Genomic DNA, 22,822 nt, shown 5'->3' with positions numbered 1-22,822 from the left:
GACCTTATTAATGTTTACAAGTATCTAAAGGGTGGGTTTAAGGAGGATGGAGCCATTCAGTGCTTCCCAGTAACAGAACGAGGGGTGACGGGCACAAGCTGGAACATAGGAAGTTCTGATCAAAATGAGAAAAAACTTTAGGGTGAGGGTGAGAGAGCACTGGAACAGGCTGCCCAGGGAGGTTGTGGAGTCCCTTCTCTGGAGACTTTCAAGACCCGCCTGGATGCAGTCCTGAGTGATGTGCTCTGGGCAATCCTGCTTTAGCAGGGGAGTTGGACTAGATGATCTCTAGAGGTCCCTTCCAACTCTGAAAAATTCCGTGATTCCGTATTATTTCCATGCAAGTTTTATACGAAGGCAATACATGAGAAAAAACACAAACCACCTGCGCATCCCTCTGCCCCCGGGCATGCTTTGAAATAAGAGTAGAAGGATGTTGAACACATTTAGAAATGTGAAGCCGTTTCTCCTCCCGAATGGTTTATTGAGGATCTCCGTTTTCAAAGCATGAGTAGCAGTGAGGCCCGTTATTCTTTCCAACATGCAAAAGGCACAAGAAAGTCATCAACGTGATTCTGTGCAAAGTGTCCCTAAGAAAACACACAGCGAGGAAATGACGGAAAAGAGCCCCCGATGGAAGAGAAAGCCAAAGCGCCTTCAGGAAAGTGCTGAAAAGTTCTGAAAATGGTCGTACTTTTTCAGAGTCCGGATACGCTCAGTCGGTGAAAGAGGCTTTGCAAATCCCTGAAAGAAAACTCAAAGAGACAGAGCCAAAAGGCTTAAAACAACAATCTCCTTCGTGTGCCAAAATTCAGGATGGAAGTCAAAATGATTTATCTCAGGAAAAAAGTGCAGCAGTTAAAGACAGACGATAAATTCTTTTAAAAAAAAGCCCACCAAAACCAGACGTAGAAAGTGGATACATTCTAAGAGCAGCTCAATAAAAAATATTCCTTTTAATGAAAATAATTTAAAAAATGGATACTTGAAGGATGCAAATCCACCTTGACTGTGACCAGCTACTGCACCCTGCTCCCAGGAAAGCCTCCGAGCACAACACAACGCCTTCTAGGAGAAGAGAGTCCGCGCTACCTGCAGGTGTGAAATGTGGCCGGTGAACAATTTGGAAACACAAACGTACAGGACGGATTATCCGAGTCTCATTAGTCAACCTGGGCGTCAGGAAACTTCCCGGGGTTCCCGTCTCTCCCACTGGAGCTGGCCAGTGCCGGAGGCGGCGTCACTTCCCGGTGGGCACGGCTGAGCCCGTGAACCCCTGAGCCTCTCGCTGGAGTTGAATACTTAAACCTAAAAAAGGCATTTACAAGTTGACGCATATTTTGTTGTTGTTGTTGTTGTTGTTGTGGTCTTATTTCCTTGCAGTATACGTTTCTACTTCTAGACTATGGAATGTTACATTAAACAATATAATTATTCATTACCTTGCTTCAAATTTCATTACAGTTACTGAGGCTTCATCATAATTTCACACAGCACAGAGACACCAAACTAAACACCGAGCAGCCAGCACTAGATGTATTTTTTCTTTAAGTACCAATAAGCAAAATATCCCATTCCTCCCAGAGATCCCATCAGGAAGGAGGCTCCGAAGAAGGAGGGAGGTTTCCGCTTGACCAGCCTGAAGGCATTGGGCACCACTGCGGAGAGGAGCGTGGTATGTATATCTCCCAAAACTTTCCTGAAGGCGAAGCGTTTTTGTATCCTGTCGAAGAAGGACTGTAGGTTAGGTCTGCTGCCATCTTCCCAGTATTTCTTAGAGAGTCCCAGAAACTTGAGGCGGTGCAGGGTCGCTCCTAACAAGACATCGGCCAAAGTAAAGACGCATCCGCAGAGCCAAAGTTCACACTTCTGCCCTGCAGAGAGAGAAGCAAGAGAGAAGGTCGGGTTAAGAAGAAACCCTTGGGTGAACACCTAAAGGCTTGCTCAAAAGGTCCACGAAGGCTGGAGCATTTGCATTAGACCTGGCGTGTTTTTTCTCAGCTCTCTGATGTCCCAAGAGATCAGACCCCATCTACCGGGCTACGTGATGGAGGATGTGTGGGGCCACCAAGGTGGGAATATCAAGTGATCATTTATAGCCCACGTGAAGATACCAACCGCTGCCTGCAAAATGGCTCTGTTGCCTCTTTCCCAAGTCAAGAGCAGCGGGAGATGGCACCCTCCCGTACCCAGGAGGTCCCTGGAAAAGGGCCCTTGGCCTCTCTTGAAGGAAGATGCGGTGCGGTGACCCCTGCTGCTGTGTTCGTGCTCGGGGACAGCAGCAGAGTTTGTCCTTGGCTGCGCAGGGAGCTGTTTCAGGAGTCTCATGTTAACTTGTCCTATTTTAGGGATGTGAGAAATCCTCAGGAATCAAAACTGTTTGCTGGCCTGGCCTGGGTGCCCTCCCCGCGGGCTGCCGGGGAGCTCCTGCCTCTGTCCCCTCTCCTGCAGCAGGGACCCAGCTCTGGGACACCAAAACTGGCAGCACATCTGTGCCGAGTACCAGGTTTTTGGGGCAGGCAGAGCTCGGTGCGAATGCTGGGTGTGAGGACGGGCACCAAAGCATTGACGGCCCCTGATAAGGGGTGACCCTGGAAATAACCTGACCAGGGAGATGTCTACAAATAAGCCAAGTTGCTGTTGTTAGGCTGGAAGAAGTGGGCTCAGACCAGGATAGTGTTAAGCAGTCCCCGGATGCCCTTTCAATGCTAAGGAGCAGGGCTGGGATGCAGCTAAGGCAGATGACGGGAGGTGCAGGTAAGGAAGAACAGCAGAAGGGACACGAAACCTGTCCCCATCTAGCCTGAGCCCCCGGCTTTGCACTAAATCCTTAATTTTGGGGTCCTTCCATTGTGCTGTGACTGTTAACATCTGGGAGGGAGAGAGCGGCACCTTTAGTGCACTCCTGTGCACGCTCTGGTGCTGCCTGCGGGGCCAGGCCAGGGGAATTACTGGTAATTAGCAGCCCTCGTTTGTAGCCACCTGGCAGCCTGCCTGATCCTGCTAGAGGCACAGCCCAAATGGACAGATTGCCTGTGCCTAATTAGTCAATAAATGTTTTTGGTGACTAATGAATTGTGGGGGTGCTGTGGCTGGAGCCTCCTGGGTGCTCTGGGGACCCTGAGGATACTCCGGCTGGGAGGTGAGGGAAGCGGGGCTGCAGTCCCTGCCTTGCTCCCGGGCACTGCTGTGGGTGAAGGAGAAAGCACAGGTGAGGATGGTGACTTTGGCAGAGGGCTGTGATCCAGCCCTGCTCCTCCTGGCTCTGGGCTTGCACCCGCTGGTGCGGTCTGGACCCGGCTGTGGGTACCCCGGGGCAGAAGCACGGGCAAGGGCAACTCGTCCCCGTTGCATCCACAGCGGCTCCAGCTGGGATCAGCCCATCCCAGCCCAGCAGGCGCCTGTGGCCGGGGGGTCGCCCCGTGCTTCCTGCGGCATCTCCCACCCTCCCCCTGCCCTGCCTGCATTGCTGCGCTGCGGGGCCGGCAGCCGGGGCTGCGTGGGAGGAGAGCTGCTGCACTGCGGCTCCTGGGAGGTTGCCAAAGGGCTGGTGCTTGTGCCCACTGCCGAGATCCCGACCTGGCAGTGGCCACAGCGGGGGGACTTTGGGGGCCCAGAGCAGAGAGCAGGAGCCACACATGAGGACCGAAGGCAGCGGAGCGACCGGGTGCCGGCAGCAGCCACCGCTCTGCTCCAGGCGCCCGGGACGTCCTCCAAGGGCACCTCATTAGGCTGAGTTCTGCTGAGCTGCGCCAGGTCTCGGATCCGTTAATGAGGGTGTTCGTTGGAGGCAATTAGGGCCATGCAGGGTGCCACTGTGAATCCACCAGAGCTCTCAGCAAATCCCCAACCCGGTGCCTTGCAGGGCCCGACCTTAGCACCTCCGAGGGCCCTTCGGTGTGTCCCTGAGCGTGACGCACGGCTCCCCGCGGCCGAGGCCGGCCCCGAGGGCAGGGGCAGCTGCGGGGCCGTCCCCTGATTAACTGCGCCTGGGCTCTGCTCCGGACCTGGCACCGCGGCGCTGGCGGCTACCAGCCGTCCCGGGGCTGGGATTATGAACCCTGCCGGCAGCGGGGACAGGAGGATGACGGCGTCATCCTGGGGTGATGGCGGGACAAGGGATGCCCAGCTGTGCCCATGCATCCTTGTCTGCCAGGGCGCTGGGGTGGCTCTCGGCAGGCACCCAGCGGCGTGTATTTGATGTCGGGGATGGCGGGTGTCGCTCTCCCCCACCCGCTGGCGTTTGACGCAGGTCCTGTAAAGGCTCCCACCCCTCCAGGTCCCCTCAAGTTCCAAACAGATTTCCCTGCCCACGCTCCGCTGGGATGTGCCGCGGCCCGGTGAATGGGGGGGAGTTGGCTGTGGGACATGTCACCAACCCCATGCTTTTGTCAGTCTGTGCTCCTTGTGGTGCAAGAGCCTGGACCAGCCTGCTCCTTCCTAAACAAACCACTGGCAGCCCCTTGCTGGGGCAGAGGGGACCTGCCACCGCCCTGTGATGACTTTGGAGCTCCCACAGAGCAGCCATGAGGACAGGGGTCCTGCTGTCCCCTGTGGCAAGGGGCCCGGGGGCTCCCCAGAGCAGGAGTGGCTTGCCGGAGGTTAGTAAGACCACGGCTGCAATGACATCGGTGTACCCAAAAACAGGAGAGCCCAGCGGCAACCCTGGCCCCGCTGGTGGTTGCCCTGTGGGGAATGTTCATCAGGTGCAAAGCCATCGGCTGTTCCTGGTGTCGCACCTTGGTCTCGCGTGGAAAAACACCCCATAAAGCCAGCGCAGTGCCTACCTTGGTACTCCAGTTTCCTTTTCTCCAGCTCGGCCTCAATCTGGTCTAGCACCATCGCCAGGTCACCAAGGATCTTCTTCAAGTAGTTCACGTTGTCATGCTCCAGGATCTTGGCCTAGGTGGAGATCAGGGTTAGGACTGGGGATGGGTGGGTGGATGGACGGATGGACGGACGGACGGACGGACGGACATATTTCCCTGTAACCATGCAGGGGCACGAGGCACCAGGTGCCCATGGCAGGTCCATGGGTTATGTCTCCCACCACCACCAGAGATGTGTGTGGCTTTGACCCACTTACCATGAGCTTCTTCTGCTTGGAGAGGTAGGGCTCCGATAGCTGTGGCTCCTCTTCATGGTCCAGCTTCATCAGGTCCGTGCTGGCGTTAGCTAAATGTCCTGGGGGGAGACAGACGGAGGGGATGGGGGGTGGGCTGTTTGGTGGGGGTAGGGATGGCCTTGTGTCTAGTAGCAAAGTACCTTGTCCTTCATGCAAGATAGTGTTGTGGCACCAAGAAAAACAGCCCAGAGAGCTAAAATGCGCCAAATTCATGGCTTGCTGACACCATGTCGTCATAGCAGTGGGTGGCTGGGGCATCGCATGCCCTCCTGAGGGCACATGGCTTCTTCAGCTCCCCCATCCGCTCACGGCAGGGCAGCGCTGGCTGCGGGGCGCAGCAGATCCCCCTCCCTGGCCTTGGCGAGTCCCATCTCTCCGGGTTTCAGGGAGGGTCCCAGCACTTCATTTCCTCTGCTGGATTCATATCAGACCTGCCAGCAGATCTCTGTCTCCCGCTCTTTTAAGAACACCCCTGAGCTTCCCCATAACCCGGTTCCCGCAGCTCCAGCCCCAGCAGGTCGATCCTTTGGGATGTCTGAGATGGCTGCCCGTGTGGGGGGGTGCACGCGGAGCAGTGCGAGCAGGGAGCGGCATGGGAGGGGATGCTCCCCCCCTGAATGAAGCTGTTCCACCCTGGCTTGGTGTCCAGGGATGCAATTCGGTAGCGCGGAGCCCATTGGGAGCACAGGAGAAACGCCCACCTTCCTCCCTCCCAGGGCACAGGGAGGGTGCCAAGGGCTTTGTGCAAGGGAGGGCTGGAGGGAAAGGAGCAGAGTAAATGGAAGAAGGGAATACGAGATGCAGAGTAACACCTTAGGGACGACATAAATCACCCAAAGCTGGGCTAATCTCTTCCTGCGGGGGGACCATCTGTCTCTCCCTCCTTGTTCCCTCCAATAAGGGCTTGGCTCTGCCGACCTGCGGGAGGTGCCAGGGCTGGCTGGGACTGTACTTTGCTACAAAATGGTGAAACTCACTCTTTTCTACCACGAACCTTGAAGCTTGTGCTCACTAAGGCTCCCAGCTAAGGCTCTCCTTGGGCTGTAACTTGGAGGGAAGCCTGGATTTCACCCTGGTTTCATTCCCTATTCACCTTGGGAGAGCCTGGCCCTTGATTCACCCTCTCCTTGGGACACAACTACGTGGATTTGCCTTGGCACCCGCTGCAACAGGGCAGCCCAGGGTGTAGGGGATGTGCCGGGGAGGAAGGGCACTGCCAGCACCGGGACACCCCGCGGATCTGCCCACAGCCCCTCCTTTGCAGCGGCTGTGGAAAAATGCCACCAGGGAGGAGGTTTGGACAGTGAGATGTTTTTAAGGACCTCAGCAGAGCGCTGGGGCGGTGATGCGAGGCAGATGGCTCTGAAGCCATTGCAGCGGCACCCTTTGGGGAGGGGAAGGGGCTCTGGGGGTGGAGGTGACACTTAGTGACATGGGGAAAGCTGCCTGTGCAGGGTGCCAGCAGAGGTAGGGCAGACCATGAGGTACATACACCTCAGGAACAGCCTGTTTCTCTTTGTGCGTGAGTGCGTCCTGTTTCAGAGGGACCATCTGTGACCCAGGGAGCTGAAGAGACAAGGGGGCAGGGGGGGAAGATTGTTTGCTATGGGTGCTGCTTGGGGTCGGAGCCTAAAGGAGGGGAGACACGTGGGGCATGCTGGTGCCCTCCTAACAAGGTCACGTTTGTGGCGAGGGACTCTCTCCAGAAGCGATCCTTGCCATTGAGTTATATTAAGCATCGTCAATGTTTCATGAGCACTTGAAGGTCAGGTACACAGTCTGATGCCGATTCATCCACTATCTGCAACTCAATCTGGCTGTAGTCACCCACCTTTGCCCTTAGAGCTACAGGAGGGAGAGGGGACATGTGGGACAGGGAGAAAATTCATGAGCTCTAGAAAAATCTGGGCGAAAAGCGTGCATGACCCACGGGAGCACAGACACCCCCAGGGCTAGGAAGCTTCTACAGGGTGCCTGCAGCCCCCAAACTAGCTCTGCTTTGCTGTTTCCCAGCTCTGTCCCTGCCTTCATTGGTGGAAAGGGCAGATGAGCAAGAGCAGGGTGGCCAGCCATGCTGCGGAGCCAAACTGAGCCTAAAGGAAGGTCTGGGGGAGCCCTGGGCAGACCCATGGAGAGGCGACTTACTGCGGATCTCAGCGGTGGCGTACTTTGGGATCATGGAGTCGGTGGTGAGCTCGGGGTGCAGGATGCAGCCGTGGGTGTAGGCGTCCATGGGGAGCGAGTCCAGCAGCTCCCGGTACTGCAGCACCCGCGAGTGCAGCAGGCTGCCCGGCTCCGGGATCAGCTGCGTGACGTTTTCTGCCAGGGCAAAGGGGAAAGCTGTTAGCTGGACGCTCATTAGTGGCTCGTTAGCCTGCGTGGGACACCAGTGCGCAGTCCTGGCCGGAGCTACCTCCAAGCAAGGACTCAACATCGTGCTCCCCACTTGGTTCCGCCCCATCCCCGCTGCTCATCCCGTCCCGGAGCGCAGCCAGCCCGTGCCCAGAGACAGCGAGCCCGCAGGACCACAGGGACATGTACGTATGTCACTACCCAGCCCCAGGAGCTCAGCGGAGCAAGCCCTTCACCTCTGCAGCCCCTGGATTTGTACACTGTGGTTTCACATCTCTCAGAAGAGGAACAAAATCTTCCCATTCTGCAGAAAAATCTAAACCACAGGGATGTGAGTTTGGGATCTGCTGAGTTACGCACTCATTACACCAGTGGCAATGAGGTGCCTAATTTTCTTGGGCTTCCTCGAAAATTCCATTCAAAATGGGTAATCAGGGAGCTGATGACCGAAAAAGGAGCCCAGCACACGTTCCCTCCACACTCAGCCGGTGCCTCAGCTGCAGGAGCATCCCCCGACCCGGACGACTCAGCACCTCCCTCGCCTCGTTGGGTTTTATTCATGTTTTGCGGGTGGCAGTTTGTATCTTGCTCTTTTTATTACACTTTCAGCTCAAAATACACAGCAGATGACACCACAAGGAGAGAAATGTTGCTCTCGTCTCCCCCAAGAATATCAGGTCCACTTTTTTATGGGATCATAAATGTTTATGGTGTTTGCAGATAGCAGTTAATAGGTAGGGAGTAAATTTACCACCAGGACTCGGTACACCCGGTCGCCCACACGCCGTCCGCAGTGCAGGGCTCACCGTGTGCCGGCGTCTCGGGCTGAGTTAAGGCGCATCAACAGAAGGATTTTGGCAGACATGGCCAACGTGGCTCCTTAATTAAGGGTCTGAAATGACAGTTCTGCCCGGCCCTGATGCCAGTGGCAGGAGCAAGGCTGGGGGCACAGCCTGGCATTGCCCACCTGGCAGAGAAGCACAGCTCACCCTGTCCTGGACCAGGCAGCATCACACCTGTGGCTGGACAGGAGCCAGGGAAATTTTGGCAACTCCGGTATTGCAAACCTTCCAGCAGCTCCGATTCGGGGTAGCTCCGATTCGGGGCTCTGCTGGTAGGCTCCATAAAGTCATTCCGACCGATGGGCATCAGCGTTACTGTCCCCTGAGCGAGGGGACGTGTTGGTAGCTCCTCCCTACTTGTGGGCTGCTCGCTGTCTGCCCTGCCTGGGCTCCGGCTCTCCAAATGGGGATTTTCCATCCAAGAAAAGTGACTGGCTGAACGAAAAAATAATAACCAACCTATAGACTGTGTGTGCTCCTTCCACAGGGCTCACAGCCAGCAGCCAACGGGCTGGTGCCGAGGCTGGAAACCAGCACATCCAGAGCAACTGCCCCATCCAGCAGCGAGACGGAACGACCACAGTGAAATAGCGGCGTGCTGGCCGCCAGCCCACGTCCTTCAGCATGTTCCAGGGAGGTTTTTTCATGGGATGCCTTTGCACACCACGGCAGACCTGCACGTATGGGCTGCAGTTTCATATCATAGAATCATAGAATGGTTCGGGTTGGAAGGGACCTTAAAGATCATTTAGTTCCAACCCCCCTGCCCTGGGCAGGGACACCTCCCATAGACCAGGCTGCTCAAAGCCTCATCCAGCCTGGCCTTGAACGGGGATGGGGCCAGGGATGGGGCAGCCACAGCTTCTCTGGGCAACCTGTTCCCGTATCTCACCACCCTCAGGGTAAAGAATTTCTTCTTAACATCTAATCTAAAATCTCCCCCCTTTCAGTTTAAAACCTTTACCCCTTGTCCTATCGCTCCACTCCCTGACAAAGAGCCCCCCTATATAGCGAGCCATTGACGGGCTGCGCAAAGCTGGCCCAGGGGGAGGCTCAGAAGGATGATCTGGGGGTGCAGCCTGTGGAGGAGCCCCTCGCCCCAGGCTCTGAGATGCATTGCCACCAGCCGACCCATCAGTGGATTCTTGGCACTGGCAGCCCGTGCCCTAGCGAGAGGCACCCTCAAAGGTGGCTTATGGACACTATTCACTGCTTTTTTTGGGGGAAAAAAAAACATTGCTCATCACACAACCTTTTACTGATAGCTGTCCTTCAGGGTGCATGTAAGTAACTGAAAAAGGCCACGCTCACAGCCCAGGGAAAAACATAACTCAGTGAAAACACCTTCTTATAAAGGCATTTTCAAGCCCTGCACGTTTCTGCGAGGTGGGTGATTCCCCTTTGGACCAACACCGCAGCATCCTGGTAACGCTTCTGCCAGCTGGCGTTGGTGGGCGATGGCTCGGGGCAGAGCACGCAGCAGGGAGCGATGCTCCGGGCCCTCTCCACTTCTCAGTGAAAAGGAAGGAACTGTACCTGGCTGGAAAATCTCAATGACAGGAGTTTCCCAGTTCATGGGCAATGCTGTGTTCCCCTCCCGCTGGGACAGCCTGTTGTCACATATGCTGGACCACCTGCCCTTCCCAGAGACCGGGTGAAGCTGCTGCGCAGTGCAGGGACCACGGAGCGATGCTCCGTGATGCCCCTTGGTCCTGGGGCTGCTGCCAGGCAGGAAAGTGACTGCCCTTCCCTGGAACCCGCTGCCGGCATGGGCTTCTCCTGACCAGTCCCATCCCCACTGCCCCGCCAGCGAGCGAGCATCGTGTCTCTGCCGAGCAGCACCACCGCGGCGGGGCCGGGAGAGGACAGCAGCTGAGCTGGCAAGATGCCCTTGCTTCGGGAGCTATTTTGAGATGTTTTTGATGTCTCTGTTGCAAGGGGGATGGATGCTGGGGCGAGCGTCGTGACGGCACAGCCCGAGCTCCCTGCTCGGCTTTGAAGCCTCCCCGACGGAGCGTCCCAGCCTGACAGCCCGCAGGGTGGGGGAAATGAGAGCGAAGGGATGTGAGATGCTGGGGAGAGGCTGCTTGCTGCAGTGGTCCTGCAAACAGCTGCCTTCGAGCACCGTCTCAGCATCCCGGTGTGCCGGGCTTGGCTGGCAACTGACCCCAGCCCTGCTCCGGGGGGAATACGAGCTTCCATCTCCTGGCTGTCCCTTTCTCTGGGCTTGTGTCACGTTATCCTCCCATGGTCCCCAGCATGGTTGTCTTTGGCTTTAAAGAGGCAGTTTTCTTGGAGGCATGGCAGCACCAGGGCCAGCAGGGGAGGTCCAAGGGACATTTGGGGATTTCTGATGGAAATCCTTCATTTTCATGGGAAAACGTAAAAGTTTGTGGAGGGCTGGTGGCTTGCTGCTCTTCTGGGGTAAAGATGAAACTATCCAGGCGAAGGTGGGTATATTTGGCCAACAGCATCTGGATTAGACCTGAGTTCCCCCCGGGAGACGCAGCCCACCCCCTCGTTACCTCCCGTGAAGTTCTTCTCCATGTAGTCGATGATCTGGTTGTAATCGCTGATGATGTTGTCCCTGTGGATGATGACGGGCACTTCCTCCCCCAGGTTGAGCCGCATGAACCAGGGCTCCTTGTGCTCCATCAGGGGCATGCTGACGTCCCGCTCCTCGCAGGGCAGCCCCTTCTCCGCGATGACCAGCCGCACCTGGGGCAAGAGGCCGGGGAGAAAGGGCTCAGCCCCACACACTGAACCGGCCCTGAGAGCTGTTGATGCACCCCAAGAACCCCATCGCCACCCCATCTCACCTCCCCAGCCGCCTAAGGACAGTGATGTGCCAGGAGACACCTCGTCCTGCAAGAAGCCAAGCGGCCCTTGGCACAGGGCAGCTGCAAAAGCCAGGCAGCCAAGCGAGGATTTCCCTTCCCAGGAAACTGGGGAGACCCAAACCCATCTGAACTTTGTGGGGTCACGGCCCATCCTCCCTTTGGTCGCTGCTGGCCCATGCGACAGGCAGAGGGGCTGGAGGGCTGAGAGCCCATCCCTCGGCAGCAGGTGGAGGGAGGTGGCAGCTCCCCAGCTGGGAGGGATCAGTGGTGCTGCCGTGGGTCCCAGCACAGCCCAGCACACACCTGAGGAAGAAAAGGAGGAGGAAGAGGCTGCAGCGTTGCTACAGTTTGCACCCAGTGGGTGCCACTGCCTGGCTGAAGAAGGCTTGGATGCTAACTCAGGTATGTCCCATGCTCGGGGGTGGGCTCTGGCTTTACTAGGCACTTTTTGAGCAGGTAGACGGGTCTGTTTCATGGAGGCAGCCCCTGCAGGGCATCCCTCCTGCTCCATGGTGCTGCCGGCCCAGGGGCATCGCCTGCTGCCATCACGCTTCTTGTGCCAAACTGGCTGCCTGCCCTGCCACTGCCCTCCTCCGGCCCCGGGCCAGCGAGTGGCACTGCTGGGGTGGCACCCACCCATCTTGTGGGTGGGAAAGTGGAGTCCAGCAGTGCCAAGGGGCAGGAGGAGGCAGGAGCGGGGCTGGATGTGGGGCACCATCCCCATTGCTGGCATCCCTGGCCCTCAGGGCTGATCCCACTGCTTTCCTCTCTGCGTGAGATGGTGCCGAACATACACTCAGGGATGGCATTTTATGCTTCTGGGTTATAAAAAAACCTGACCGTTAGGAGCTAAGTATGTCAATCAGGGGAAAAAAAAACACCTCAGGGGATGTGAGACAGCCATGATTTACAGAACTACCGGATGAGGGAAAATAACTTGTTTTCCTCCAACTAGCAGCAGCTAAAAATACAACTTAACAAATATAAGCATTTCTATGAGTACTTCAGAGTTCCTGGGGAATCAGTCATTAATTATTTATAGGGCTGGCAAATTAATTTTTTCTTTTCGAGTCAAACAAGGGAAAGCCTGGCTCCTTCAACTGCAACTTGCCCTCAGCCTTTTCCTCCCTGCTGATGGATAAACCCCAGGCAGGACCCCCCAGGGCATCTGTCCCCAAACTCCCCGTGCTTCCCCCTTCTGCTATCAAGAGCCGAGGCCGAAGGCCTGGCAGGAGGCAGTGCAGGCAGGAGGGCTCAGCTCCCGAGCTAACCCCGGTGCCTGCGGGCGAGGGGATCCCCTGCCAACACCCTGAGGATGAGTCCGAGCCAGGGGGGATGAAACGTTCCCAGCCCCCCAGCTGGTCCCTGCAGCGACAGCATGGCTGAGATAGGGCATCTGGTGGAAAAACCCAATGCTGGCTGTAAAACTCCAAAAATCCCTTTGCAGGGAGGGCTGGATGCTGGTGGGGGCTCAGGATGCTCCCCACAGGGAGGATCTGTGGGGATCTGTGAGCGTGGTTCTGAGCAGCTCCCGGGGCAGTGCAGGAAAAGCTTCTCCCGCAGCCGGCTCCAAGCAAAAACTCCTCTGCAGGGGGGTCCCGTGCAGCCCCCGCCCCGCGACACCCATCACGCCAGCCTGGGCTCGGCTGCCTTCCAGCAAACGTTCTTTCCTTGCAAGTGACCTCAAAGGCGAAGCTCGAGGGGGTGCCAGCGGGTGCTGTGGCTCTCGCTGTGCCCTGCCCTGTCCCCAGCGTCCCCAGCCCCGCAGACGTGAGGCCGGTTGTAGGAAACCCCATACAAGAAGTGCCTTCGCCGCTGCCTCCCTGCTGCCGGTGGCCAAACCACCAAGGCAAAAAAATAACAGAGAGCCCGGCACGAGGCGGGGGAGCTGGGGATGAGCATCCCTCGCCGGTGCAGATCAGAAGCCCATTAGTCACCCGCTGCCGGCGGCGGTGAAGCCGACCATGTGCAGCCGCCCTGCTGCAATGGGCACCTTCCCCTTCCTTTGTGCCCGCAAGCGGGAACCTGCGTCTCTGCCCCCGGCCTCCCCGCCGGGCTGCGGGGCTCAAGGGGCACCCTTGAACTGGGGCAACTTTGTGTTCCCCCCACCCCTCTGAATAGCCCATTCCCCATATGACATTAATGGCACGGGAATGTCGGGGGCTTTGGGGCCGGGAGGAGAAGGTCAGGTTTGCTATACAACTGCTGTGCTGCAAAATGAGCGCTTACTCTCGCCTGGAAAATGTGATTTCTTGTTGGGGCACCCTTGGAATAGGATTTCCAGGGCGCTGCTGCAACGTCAGGGGTAAATCGTTGCTGCGTGACGGGGTCCGGTCCCTGGAAGGAGCCTGGCCGGGGGCTGCCTCCCCCCGTCCCGGCGGCAGGGTGGTCCCGCGGCCCGTCTCAGCCTTTGTCTGCGCTCCTGGCCATGCTGTGAGCCAGCACAAAGCCGAGGCGGCTCCCGGTACAAGCCACGATCCCAAAGCAAAAGCAGGATTTGTCTGAGCCCCCCGCAGTCCATCCCCATCCCCTCCCCAGGCAGATGCTGTTAAAACGCAACCGCAGGTACAAAAGAGCTGCCTGGCCACACGCTGCTGCCCTCGCCAGCCCTGGGGACCAGCCCCTTGCTCTCCCCGTGAGTGCATCCGTCCCCCCCAGGCAAGGGGATGCCCTGGGGACTGGAGGTGATTCTTCCCCAGGATTCCGGCCGAGCCTTTGTATTTTTTACCTTTTGTGAGCTGAAGGACTGGGTCCAGTGGTACAAAACCAGCCTGTCCTGGGATTTGAGAGCGGGGTCTGTCGGGTCCTGGTTTTCCTCCCCCTCCGTGGATTTCCCTGCGTCGTTCTCCAGCGCCGAGATGGGCCACCAGCTGCAGTTGGTGGGAGTAACATTATTGGGAGTCGCCATGACAGCCTGCGAGCAAGCGGGGAGAGGGACGAGGGAGCGAGAGCGGCGCTAGCCCAGCATCACATGGGCTCCTGCCAGCAGCATCACTCCCGGGGCAGCTCCATCTCCCCGGCTGGGGTGGGCAGCGCGGGGCGGTGGGCACCGGGGGGGTCACAGGAGAGGATGGCGGTGGCGGGGGTGAAGTCGCAGCCCGTCCCCGCCCGTGGAGGGGCTCCCACGGAAACGTGCGGGCATGGCTTCAATAGGCGAGTCAGCAGCGGAGGCTCCTGCCGCCTGCCTGCCTGCCGGCTCGGCAATCCGGGGCAGCTCCAACCGCTGCCACTCCTTAGGAATATTTTGCAGCAGAGATTAAGATTTTTTTGGACTGGTTTAGATGTGGCAGATACACAATAAATAGCTACGTTGGGGATAATGGCTATAAATGTCTAGCGGGTGTCTTGCCTGCCTTGCAGCCTTTGTGGAAGGAAGCAGCAATGGCTCTTTAAAGATATTTGGTGGTTTTTGGAGAGCACAGATTAATTACTGCCTAATGGGTGTTATGTAGCCTGTACCGGGGTAGAGCCCAGGAGCCCTCGCTGTGTACCAGAGCCCTGGGCTGCCCAGCCAAACTGGTCAGCCGTCCTGCACCAAAGTAGGCACAGTTGGGGGTCATTTCCAGAATTGCAATAGCAAACTGGCCAGGTTTCCTTCCCTCTGCTTGGCGAGCGCAGGGGCTTCTGGACCTGCTGCTCTCCAGGTGCCACAAGCATCACCCAGAGGTTTGGAGTCAAACGCCTGTAGGCAGCTGACACCTTTCTGGACACAGCGACCTGGACATCTGGGCCGGTGCTTTATGACACTTGGCTTTGTCACGCTCCATCTCCGGCAATCTGGCAGCCTGGAAATAATTTCCCACACGTGGGACTAGCTGACAATGCTTGGGGGGTAAACCCCCCCCAGTTACGGGGGCTGTAGGGGTAGGTTCTGGAGAGGGTGGAGGAGAAGGCTCTGGAGGCGCAGGGAGCCAGCCTGCATCTTGAGGCTGCAAACGCAGCTCCTCCATGTGTTGCTCCCATCTCCACCCACGCTGGAGCTGGTGAGGTTGCCCCAGGTGTGGAGGGAAACAGGGGAGGGTTTGGGAGAGCTGGTTCAAGTGGGGAAACTGAGGCACAATTCCCCAAAGAGCACTGGGAGGAAGCGGGTCCAAACTGGTACCCAGGGCCATGAGCAGAGTGAAAGGACCAATTTTCTGGGGACTGGGAGGTGAAAACGAACCCGTTGGTGTCATGATGCCCTGCTCCCGGGGTGTGCGGGAGGGTGATGGCGGAGGGGGGAGGCTGGGAAGCGCTCTGCCCTGCCCTACCTCCTCCCTGCCTTCTCCCCCATAGGCAGCAGTCCCCCAAAACCATCCTCCCTCCCCAGCCCAGGGCTTCCCAAGCGCTGCCGGAGACCCTGCGCCAGCCTTAGGGACGCCCACAGGGAAAGGCTCTTGCTGGGCCTCTGCTTTGGGGGCTGCAAAGTCAGGGCAGTGGCCTGCGCTGCTGCAAACGCGGAGAAAACTGAGCTTTTAAGAGCTGGCCCCATGGTGCAGCACCCCCCTGCCCTCTGCTCCGCAGCCTCCTCTCCTGCCCTCGCTGCCCAGGGAGCACCTTCTGGGGCTCCTTTCACTGGAAGGGGACACCGTTTGGGTTTAGAAAAGGAAAGGAGCAGCTTGGCCAAGCAGAAGCGGTTCTCTCCTGCGGTTGGCTGTCCAGAAAGCCCCATCTAGTGGCATATTTTGTGAGGAATTAATGCTGCACCGTTGGGAATAAAAAAAAAAATGACAAGTCGCTTCATCCCTCTGGGTCCTACAGGTACCTGGCGCCTCCGGAGGCACTTATTTATTCAGCTGGGTTTTGGCTTGCAAACGTGAGCAAGGCTTGAGGGGCAGGATTGGTGCCAGCCCCCTTTAGGGGTGCCCTGACCTTGTGTGACCTTGAGATCGTCCCCAGCCTCCCCACCTGCAAAAGGGGATGATGCTGTGCCCCACGGGACGCTGTGTGGTCGGACCCGGTGGCATCAGCAGAGCCCCAGCAGAAGGTGCCATCGCGGCAGGATTGCGGGTGCTGGAGGCTTGGGAATGCACAATCCAGGGAGTGTCATCTCAAGAGCTGATGCGAATATTCCAGAGGGGAGAGAGCAGGCGGATGGAGTTGGTCACGGGACTTTGCAGGCACAGAAGCACCTTCCCTGTTTTAGAAGGAGGGGGTGGAAATCGGGCTGTAGAATCAGCTCCATTGATTTTTTTTTTTTTTTTTTTTGATTCTTTTTTTTCACGGTGGCCTGATCCAGCATCTGCCAATGTAAAGCTTCGCTGGGACTGGGTTTGGCTTCTGTAAGGCAAGAAATAAATTTCATTGATCCAGGGTGCCCTTCTGCATCCCGCTTTGGTTGAACTAGTTCCGAAACTAGACAGGCAAGTAACTTGTAAAATGCTAGGGTGGGGGGAATTCACTGGGAAAAAGAAACCACGACAGCCTGGATCTGCTGAGATAGGAAGCAGAGAGGTGGGAGATAGGGAGGGAAGTCCTGGGAGCGCTATAAGCCCACCGGTGCTTTCTCAGAAAATTTTAAACATGTCCTTTTGTAGATTGATTTGGGCCACTTCGTAGAGCATCCCTGGACAGAGAATAACTCCCTGGGCTCGTTAGGGCAGGCACAGCAGGCTGGCAGCAGAAAGGCTGGCAGGGCTGCGCTCAGCGCTGCTTGTACCGTGGCATCTCTAAAGCTGAGCGCTGATGCTTGGTTTTGTCTCTCTTTTTTTTTTTTTCCCCCCCTTTCCTTCCCCCTTCACTACCAGTTACCTGTGTCCTGCCCAGGACACTATAGAAACGTGCCTGGAGAACCTGCTCCCAGACTTTTCCCTGCTGTCTGGCTTTCCGGCAATTTGAACCCACTTCCCAGCCCTATGCTTCAGGGCCTATCTCTGACTTGTTTCCCTGGCTCTCCTCGCACAGAGCAGCTCTGCTCCACGTCCTCCTGCTCCACAGCCCTTGTGCCCTTCCAAGGTCCTCGGTCCCTGCCAGTTTTAAGTAACTCCAGCTTGAACGGACAGACACTGCCAGGGCTTGTGCCCGCGTTATTAAAAAGAAGTGGCTCCATAGCAGCAACAACTGCAGCGAGGGGACCTCGAGCCGGGCTGCCACACCACATTTCTGGGGAAAAAGAGCCTCCCCGAGCCCCTTTGTAGGGCTCCAGCTGCAGACGGCAGTGGGGACAACCTGTGCCAGCTTTAAATAACCATATTTGTGCATGTGAAAGAGCTGTGCCCCGGCTTCACAGGCACAGAGTCCAGGCCAATGCTCGCAGAGAGGCAGGGTCATCGTTAAAGAGTCTAAAAGGGAGAAATATCACCTCTAGCAACAATACCTTCAAATGATTTTAAAGAAGGCACAAAACCAAAACATGGAGAGAAACAAGGGCAGCACCCTCTGCTGAAGCAGAAATAACCTTCGAAAAACATCAGCAAAGATAACTAGTACTAAATATTTATGTTTAGAAGCAAAGTACCTATTATAGCAGATTTACTGCAGGGAGAAAGCAGGGAAAGTAAAGAAAACCAGACCTGGGGCGGGGGGGGGGCTGGTGGTTCTGCAGGATAGTGCAGGAACAGGAAGGTGAGGGGGACAGTAAAATACCAACCCAAGAAAATTTAGAAATCGGTTACATCCAATTGGAAAGTATGAGCCAATATCGCACGCTAAATAACTGCATGACACTTAGAAGCCAAATAAGAGTTTTAGTTGTATTCTTATGTTAACTTATTTGGATTTATCTGAACTTCAGATCTGAACTTCTGGATCCATGGTGTAAATTTTAGGGATGATTAGACTAAAATCTAATTATTATCATCTAGATACGTCTGAGACTTCCCTAGGACAGAATACAAGGCCAACTGTCTACATCTGCTATAATCTATTTTTATACAACTGCTTGTGACTCCTTGGCTTGCTGACCACTAATTTTTAAGCATGTAAGTAAAAATCGCAGCATTCTACCTAAACACAGCTGTTTAGCATGCGTGTGCAGGTGATACTGAAAGCAGACTTTTGTTTGCTGGTTTGTTGTTTTTTTTTTTAAATGGTCTTGAGGGGAGATGAGTCTAAGTCAAATTATTCAGTCTTTAATTTGCTGGGTTTTGACAAACATTTATTAATGCAAGTCTCAGCAACAAAATTTTTTATTTCAATATTTTCAACCAGAAGGAATGTTATAGCTCTACACCACAAGGCCTGTATGATACACACTTCTTGTTTACCCTATTTCCATGCTGCTTGGTGTACAATCCATATAGATGGCTCCACAATCTCTGCTTCTGAGGCAGCATGGCCCAATAAAACCCGTTAGCCTGCTTCACTCCCCCCGCTAAATTATTCCATCTGTAAAGCACAAATAACAAAATATATTTTTGCTTCTAAGAGCTTCACTTATCTGCAGAAAAATAGAACTGCTTAAGAGTGAGCTAGTTAGATTATGAAAGGGTCCAAGCACACACCCACACGTTCGGCACCTCCCAACATATCTGTGAGGAGGAAGCGTTCACAATTTGATCCAACTAAAAAGGAGCCAGCCAGCATTCAAGGAAAGGAGATCCAGCCTATCCAAAATACTGAATACCTTCTCATTCTTCTCTCTAGAGCAGGATGAGGAGGATAGAGCTGTAGCTATGAAACATTTCTCTAAGTACTGGGACACAGTAAGAATGAATCTTCCAAACACTGCAAAATTTCAGAACAAAACCTAAAAGGCTTTTTTTTTTTTTTCCCAAAACATAGTGAAAACAGCATACAGGGCTTGAATATCCACAGCACAAACCAAAAAACAAAGGGAGTTCATTTGATCTACAGTGCTTTTGTTAAGGTATGCACAGACTTTAGTGCATTCTTTTTAGAACTAAGCTCAGAAACTATACTCCATTTTTCATTTTATTAGAAAACTAAACTATATGAGGCAAAGAAACATTTGATCAAACACACAACAGTGAAAACATGGCACTGACAAGGCATTTAACCCAACCATTATCACAAACCCTGACTCGGGATTCTCTGTTGCTTTCAATCAAGTATACATCATTTCTGCCATGTGAGACATTTTCTTGGGAATATATAAGTAGTATTCCATGTATCCCGAAAGATCTTCAATAGTCACGTCATCCACAAAGGCTCGAGCTTGCTCAGAACAAGATCTGGGAGAACCTGATGAGGCTGAGCCACAGGGGGATCTATTTTGACGAGACTGGGCATGAACTCCTAGGACTGCCTTTTCGCACTCTGACAGGACGCTCCGCAGTCCCGAGAAAGAGTACACTTCCATGGTTCGCCATTGTTTGCACTGGCACTTCTTGTCCGTACAAGGGCACTGCTTGTCATTGCTAAGCATGGATAAGGACTGGAAGTCGGAGGTTTGGCTAGAATGCAAGCTAGTTTCAAAGGATGAGGAGAGAGCAGGGTAATTCTCTCTTGACTTCTCCAAAGGCTCTTCAGCGGTGAAAGCTTCCAAAGGTTCAGTTCTCTCATCACTGGCCTCGAAGTGAGATTCGTGGCTGTCCTTCGTACCGTGTTCTGCTGTAACAAAAATGTCTGAACTGATATTACCCTTTGATGTTTCTGCCTGGGTTTTGTGTTTCAGCTGGTTGTTGGCTTTCATATTGCAATAGGTAAACTTGGGAGGATGCAGGACGGGAGACTTGGAGCGTCTGCGACGTGGGACTCTTGCCGAGCCTCTGGAAGGCTTTCTCGCACACCTGCAGGGTTATAACAGGTGAGCAAGTAGGTAACTCCAGAATCCACACCGTAGCTCAGTAAGCTCTAAAATCTGGCTAAAACATGTTTTAGAAGATTTTTTTTTTTTCCTGTTTAGAAAAATCAGGTGACAGGTCACTTACAATCTCTGACAGGGACAGTGGAGGAGTCCGAAGAAATTGGGGCTTCTCCACAGGAAAGACACATACAAACATCCTTTAGTTAAAGATACTTCCCCAAAAATCTTCTGTGCTAAGCAAAGGATACTTTGTCATCCCAAACTGAACTGTAGTGAAGAACCTGGGTATCAGGAGGAGCTGCTGGCAGAATTGCACTGAATATCCAGGTACTTCAACACAGAAATAAAATAGCCCAGGAAAGAGGTGGGGGGGGGGTCACAAAGGTGTAAGACTTGAAGAAAAGGACTTCTGAGGAAATCAGTGGAAAACAAAATTTTAGGTACCCTCTCTAAGAGAAGAGGCAATATTGTTTTTAAAGTCTTTGATGAAAGCCCCTTAAAAAACATCATATCAAACAGTTACGGTAAAGTTTTGTAATAGAAAGGAGAGAAAAGATATGTTGCAGCAACTAATTAACAACAACTTTCACTGGAAACAGTACGCAAGTGTTAAATGTCTCAAATTAGAAACACATGCACGGTGCAGTGAAGGGTATGTTTTACCCATGCCATGCTTCCTTCGAGCAGACAGGCTGTTGCTTGGCTCCATCCATGGCTGCTCTTGTCGGTGTTCTGAGAATCGTCCCGTCACCCACAGACAGAGCCGCAATACATCTGAGTAAAAAGGAAAACGTCGCATTATGGTAACACCTGAACATACTGCTTCAGAAGTCGAGATTCAGCCTATTCGCTTTAGACACTTAACTAAGACATTTAAGTTTGCAGCCTTGACTTCCTCTACAGTCAGTGGGTTAGAAACAGGATATTACAGAGATTTAGCTAACCGCTTTTACTATATTGACCTCAGTCAAGTGTCTAAAGATAGGTGAGATGAAATGAAAGGAGGCCAAAATGCCCAGAGGCTGATGTCACGCCCTATTTGTACCAAAATGACACATTAAAGGAATGTAAGTTCAGGTTCCAAATGTTCTTGTCAGACAATAGTTGTTAAAGATAGACTCCTACCCATCTAAAATGCAAAGTTAAGAACCCATAGCAGCATGCTGAGAAGTCGTCAGTGGAGAAGTGGATGAGGTACAACAGACAAGGGCAGACTACTAATTTATTTCTCATTAAATTTCCTAGATAAACATGGAATGAAAAAACATCTGGCCCTAGAGGTCCAGACAACAAACATAAATGCCTCAGCATATGAATCTGCATTTATAATGACTGTATGCGTAATTTGGAACACAGGACAGGAAATCGTAAGAAATGAGGCTGAAATTCTAGCAGAAGAGCCGAGGTACTCTGCCCAAAGCTGATCTTAAGGGATTAGTCACAAGACTTGAACTGTTAAAAACACAAGCCTGCAAAACAAGATCTTTTTATGCCTAAGAAGATATCATAAGGAATCAACCAGAATTCCACATAGTCTGTCACTGGCAATACATCAAAAGTGTTATGCTTAATAAGCGTAGCTCCTTGTTAGAGAACAGCTGTTTCTTTCCACACGTAACAGAAGACCTGCTGAAGTAGAGGAAATGAGCAGCAAAGCAAACCATATTTTAACATGCAGAGCAAGTAATGAGTTCGCAGTATTGATGGTTATGGAGATGAATTCACAAGGTAACATTAATTATCAATACAAAGCTTTCTCCTGTGTCTGTGAATTCCCAAAGGACTTCAAGTGAACTGCCTCACAAGCTGTTAGACTGAATAATTTAATTAACTCCTAATTTAAGGAAGATGCTTATACTACATATTATCAGTATAACCAGTACGTTATGAAATAAGTTTTTAATATAAGAATGCCTGCAGACACTTCACACTACAAAATCCCTCAAAATCAGAAACAATCAGCACTCTTATTTAGCCTGATGATTTCCAGTGAGACTGTGCTCTCCAGCACACTACGAAGCGATGGTGCTGCCCTTTAGATGCTTCCCAAACAGATCATCATGTGCTACATACAGTACGTGGCTGAAGACACCAGAATTTACATGAACGGACAGACAAGTTCTGTATCACACAAGGTGACTACGGCTACCACAGCAGTTAAGAGGGGGTTCACTGCTTTGGGCAAGTCATTTCATGTTTTCATGCAGTCACTGTGTAATTTCAGTTGGATAGCGTGTAAAAATTAGTAATAAAGTACTGCTTTGCCTGTCAGACAGTTATAATGACTGCATTTCACAGCAAGCGATGCAGTTGCCTCCTCTTGGAGTGCAGGGAACCTTTCCCAACTTGTGATGTTTGTTTTGAGATTCATAATAGCAGAAAACACACACGTAAAAAGCAACTGACAAGTTACAGGGTCTGTTTTGTTGCTTGCTTACCCTGCCGCATCCACCCTCAGCTTTTTGAACGCTGTTTGCAGACTCTCTTCCTCTTCATCTTTAGCCTCCAATTCCATCGATGGGCTCTCAGCGCGCAGCCCGCTGTGCCATGCAGAACAAACTGAAACACAGAAACGGGGGTCTGACGCCGCGCTCTGAACACACATGCTCTCCAGAGGCAGGTTCCGAAGTCCCCGCCAGGCGCTTTCCCTAACACCAACCCCCCCCGTTCCCGGCTTCCCCTCACGGCCTGGGCGGGAAAGGCCCCCGCCCCCGCCCGCCCGGCGTTTGAGCGGCTCTGCCGGCGGGGCGGGGCGGGGCGGGCGCTCCCGGTGAGGAAGCGGGGGGGATGTGGGCTGTCCCGGTGACAGGGGGGTGTCCGGTCGCCCCGGGGCGCGGGGGTCACTCACCGCCGCCTCACGCTCGCGGGGAGGGGGGGGCAGGTGGGTGGTTCGCGGAGCACAACAGGAAGTGAGGTCACCACCCCGCGGCGCCGCGCATGCCCGCTGAGCGCCTGTGCCAGGGGCGCTGGTCCCGCC

At 54.1% G+C, this 22,822-nt stretch overlaps 2 protein-coding genes across 3 annotated transcripts; both read right to left on the bottom strand.

The window, feature by feature from the left end:
- Nucleotides 1-240: 240 nt before the first annotated feature.
- Nucleotides 241-14,390, bottom strand: GDAP1L1 (ganglioside induced differentiation associated protein 1 like 1). The gene is made up of 6 exons (XM_063350300.1): nt 13,888-14,390; nt 10,845-11,037; nt 7,271-7,444; nt 5,087-5,184; nt 4,788-4,902; nt 241-1,874 (listed from the first exon to the last, which is right to left on the bottom strand). The coding sequence occupies exons 1-6, from the start codon at nt 14,065-14,067 to the stop codon at nt 1,531-1,533; spliced, it is 1,104 nt and encodes a 367-aa protein (XP_063206370.1). The 5' UTR covers nt 14,068-14,390; the 3' UTR covers nt 241-1,530.
- A 3,859-nt stretch (nt 14,391-18,249) lies between these two features.
- Nucleotides 18,250-22,821, bottom strand: LOC134522382 (oxidative stress-responsive serine-rich protein 1-like). Of its 2 annotated transcripts, XM_063350025.1 has the most exons (4): nt 22,694-22,821; nt 22,284-22,404; nt 20,509-20,619; nt 18,250-19,828 (listed from the first exon to the last, which is right to left on the bottom strand). In XM_063350025.1, exons 2-4 carry the CDS (start codon nt 22,358-22,360, stop codon nt 19,144-19,146), a joined length of 873 nt encoding a protein of 290 aa, XP_063206095.1. In that variant the 5' UTR covers nt 22,361-22,404; nt 22,694-22,821; the 3' UTR covers nt 18,250-19,143. The 2 variants fall into 2 exon arrangements, with proteins under 2 accessions (XP_063206095.1, XP_063206094.1); XM_063350024.1 differs by lacking the exon at nt 22,694-22,821 and having other exon boundaries at nt 22,284-22,666.
- Nucleotide 22,822: the final 1 nt, after the last annotated feature.

This window comes from Chroicocephalus ridibundus, chromosome 12 (genome assembly GCF_963924245.1).
Source record: "Chroicocephalus ridibundus chromosome 12, bChrRid1.1, whole genome shotgun sequence".
Lineage (NCBI taxonomy): Eukaryota > Metazoa > Chordata > Aves > Charadriiformes > Laridae > Chroicocephalus > Chroicocephalus ridibundus.
This window is presented reverse-complemented; position numbering and strand designations above follow the sequence as displayed.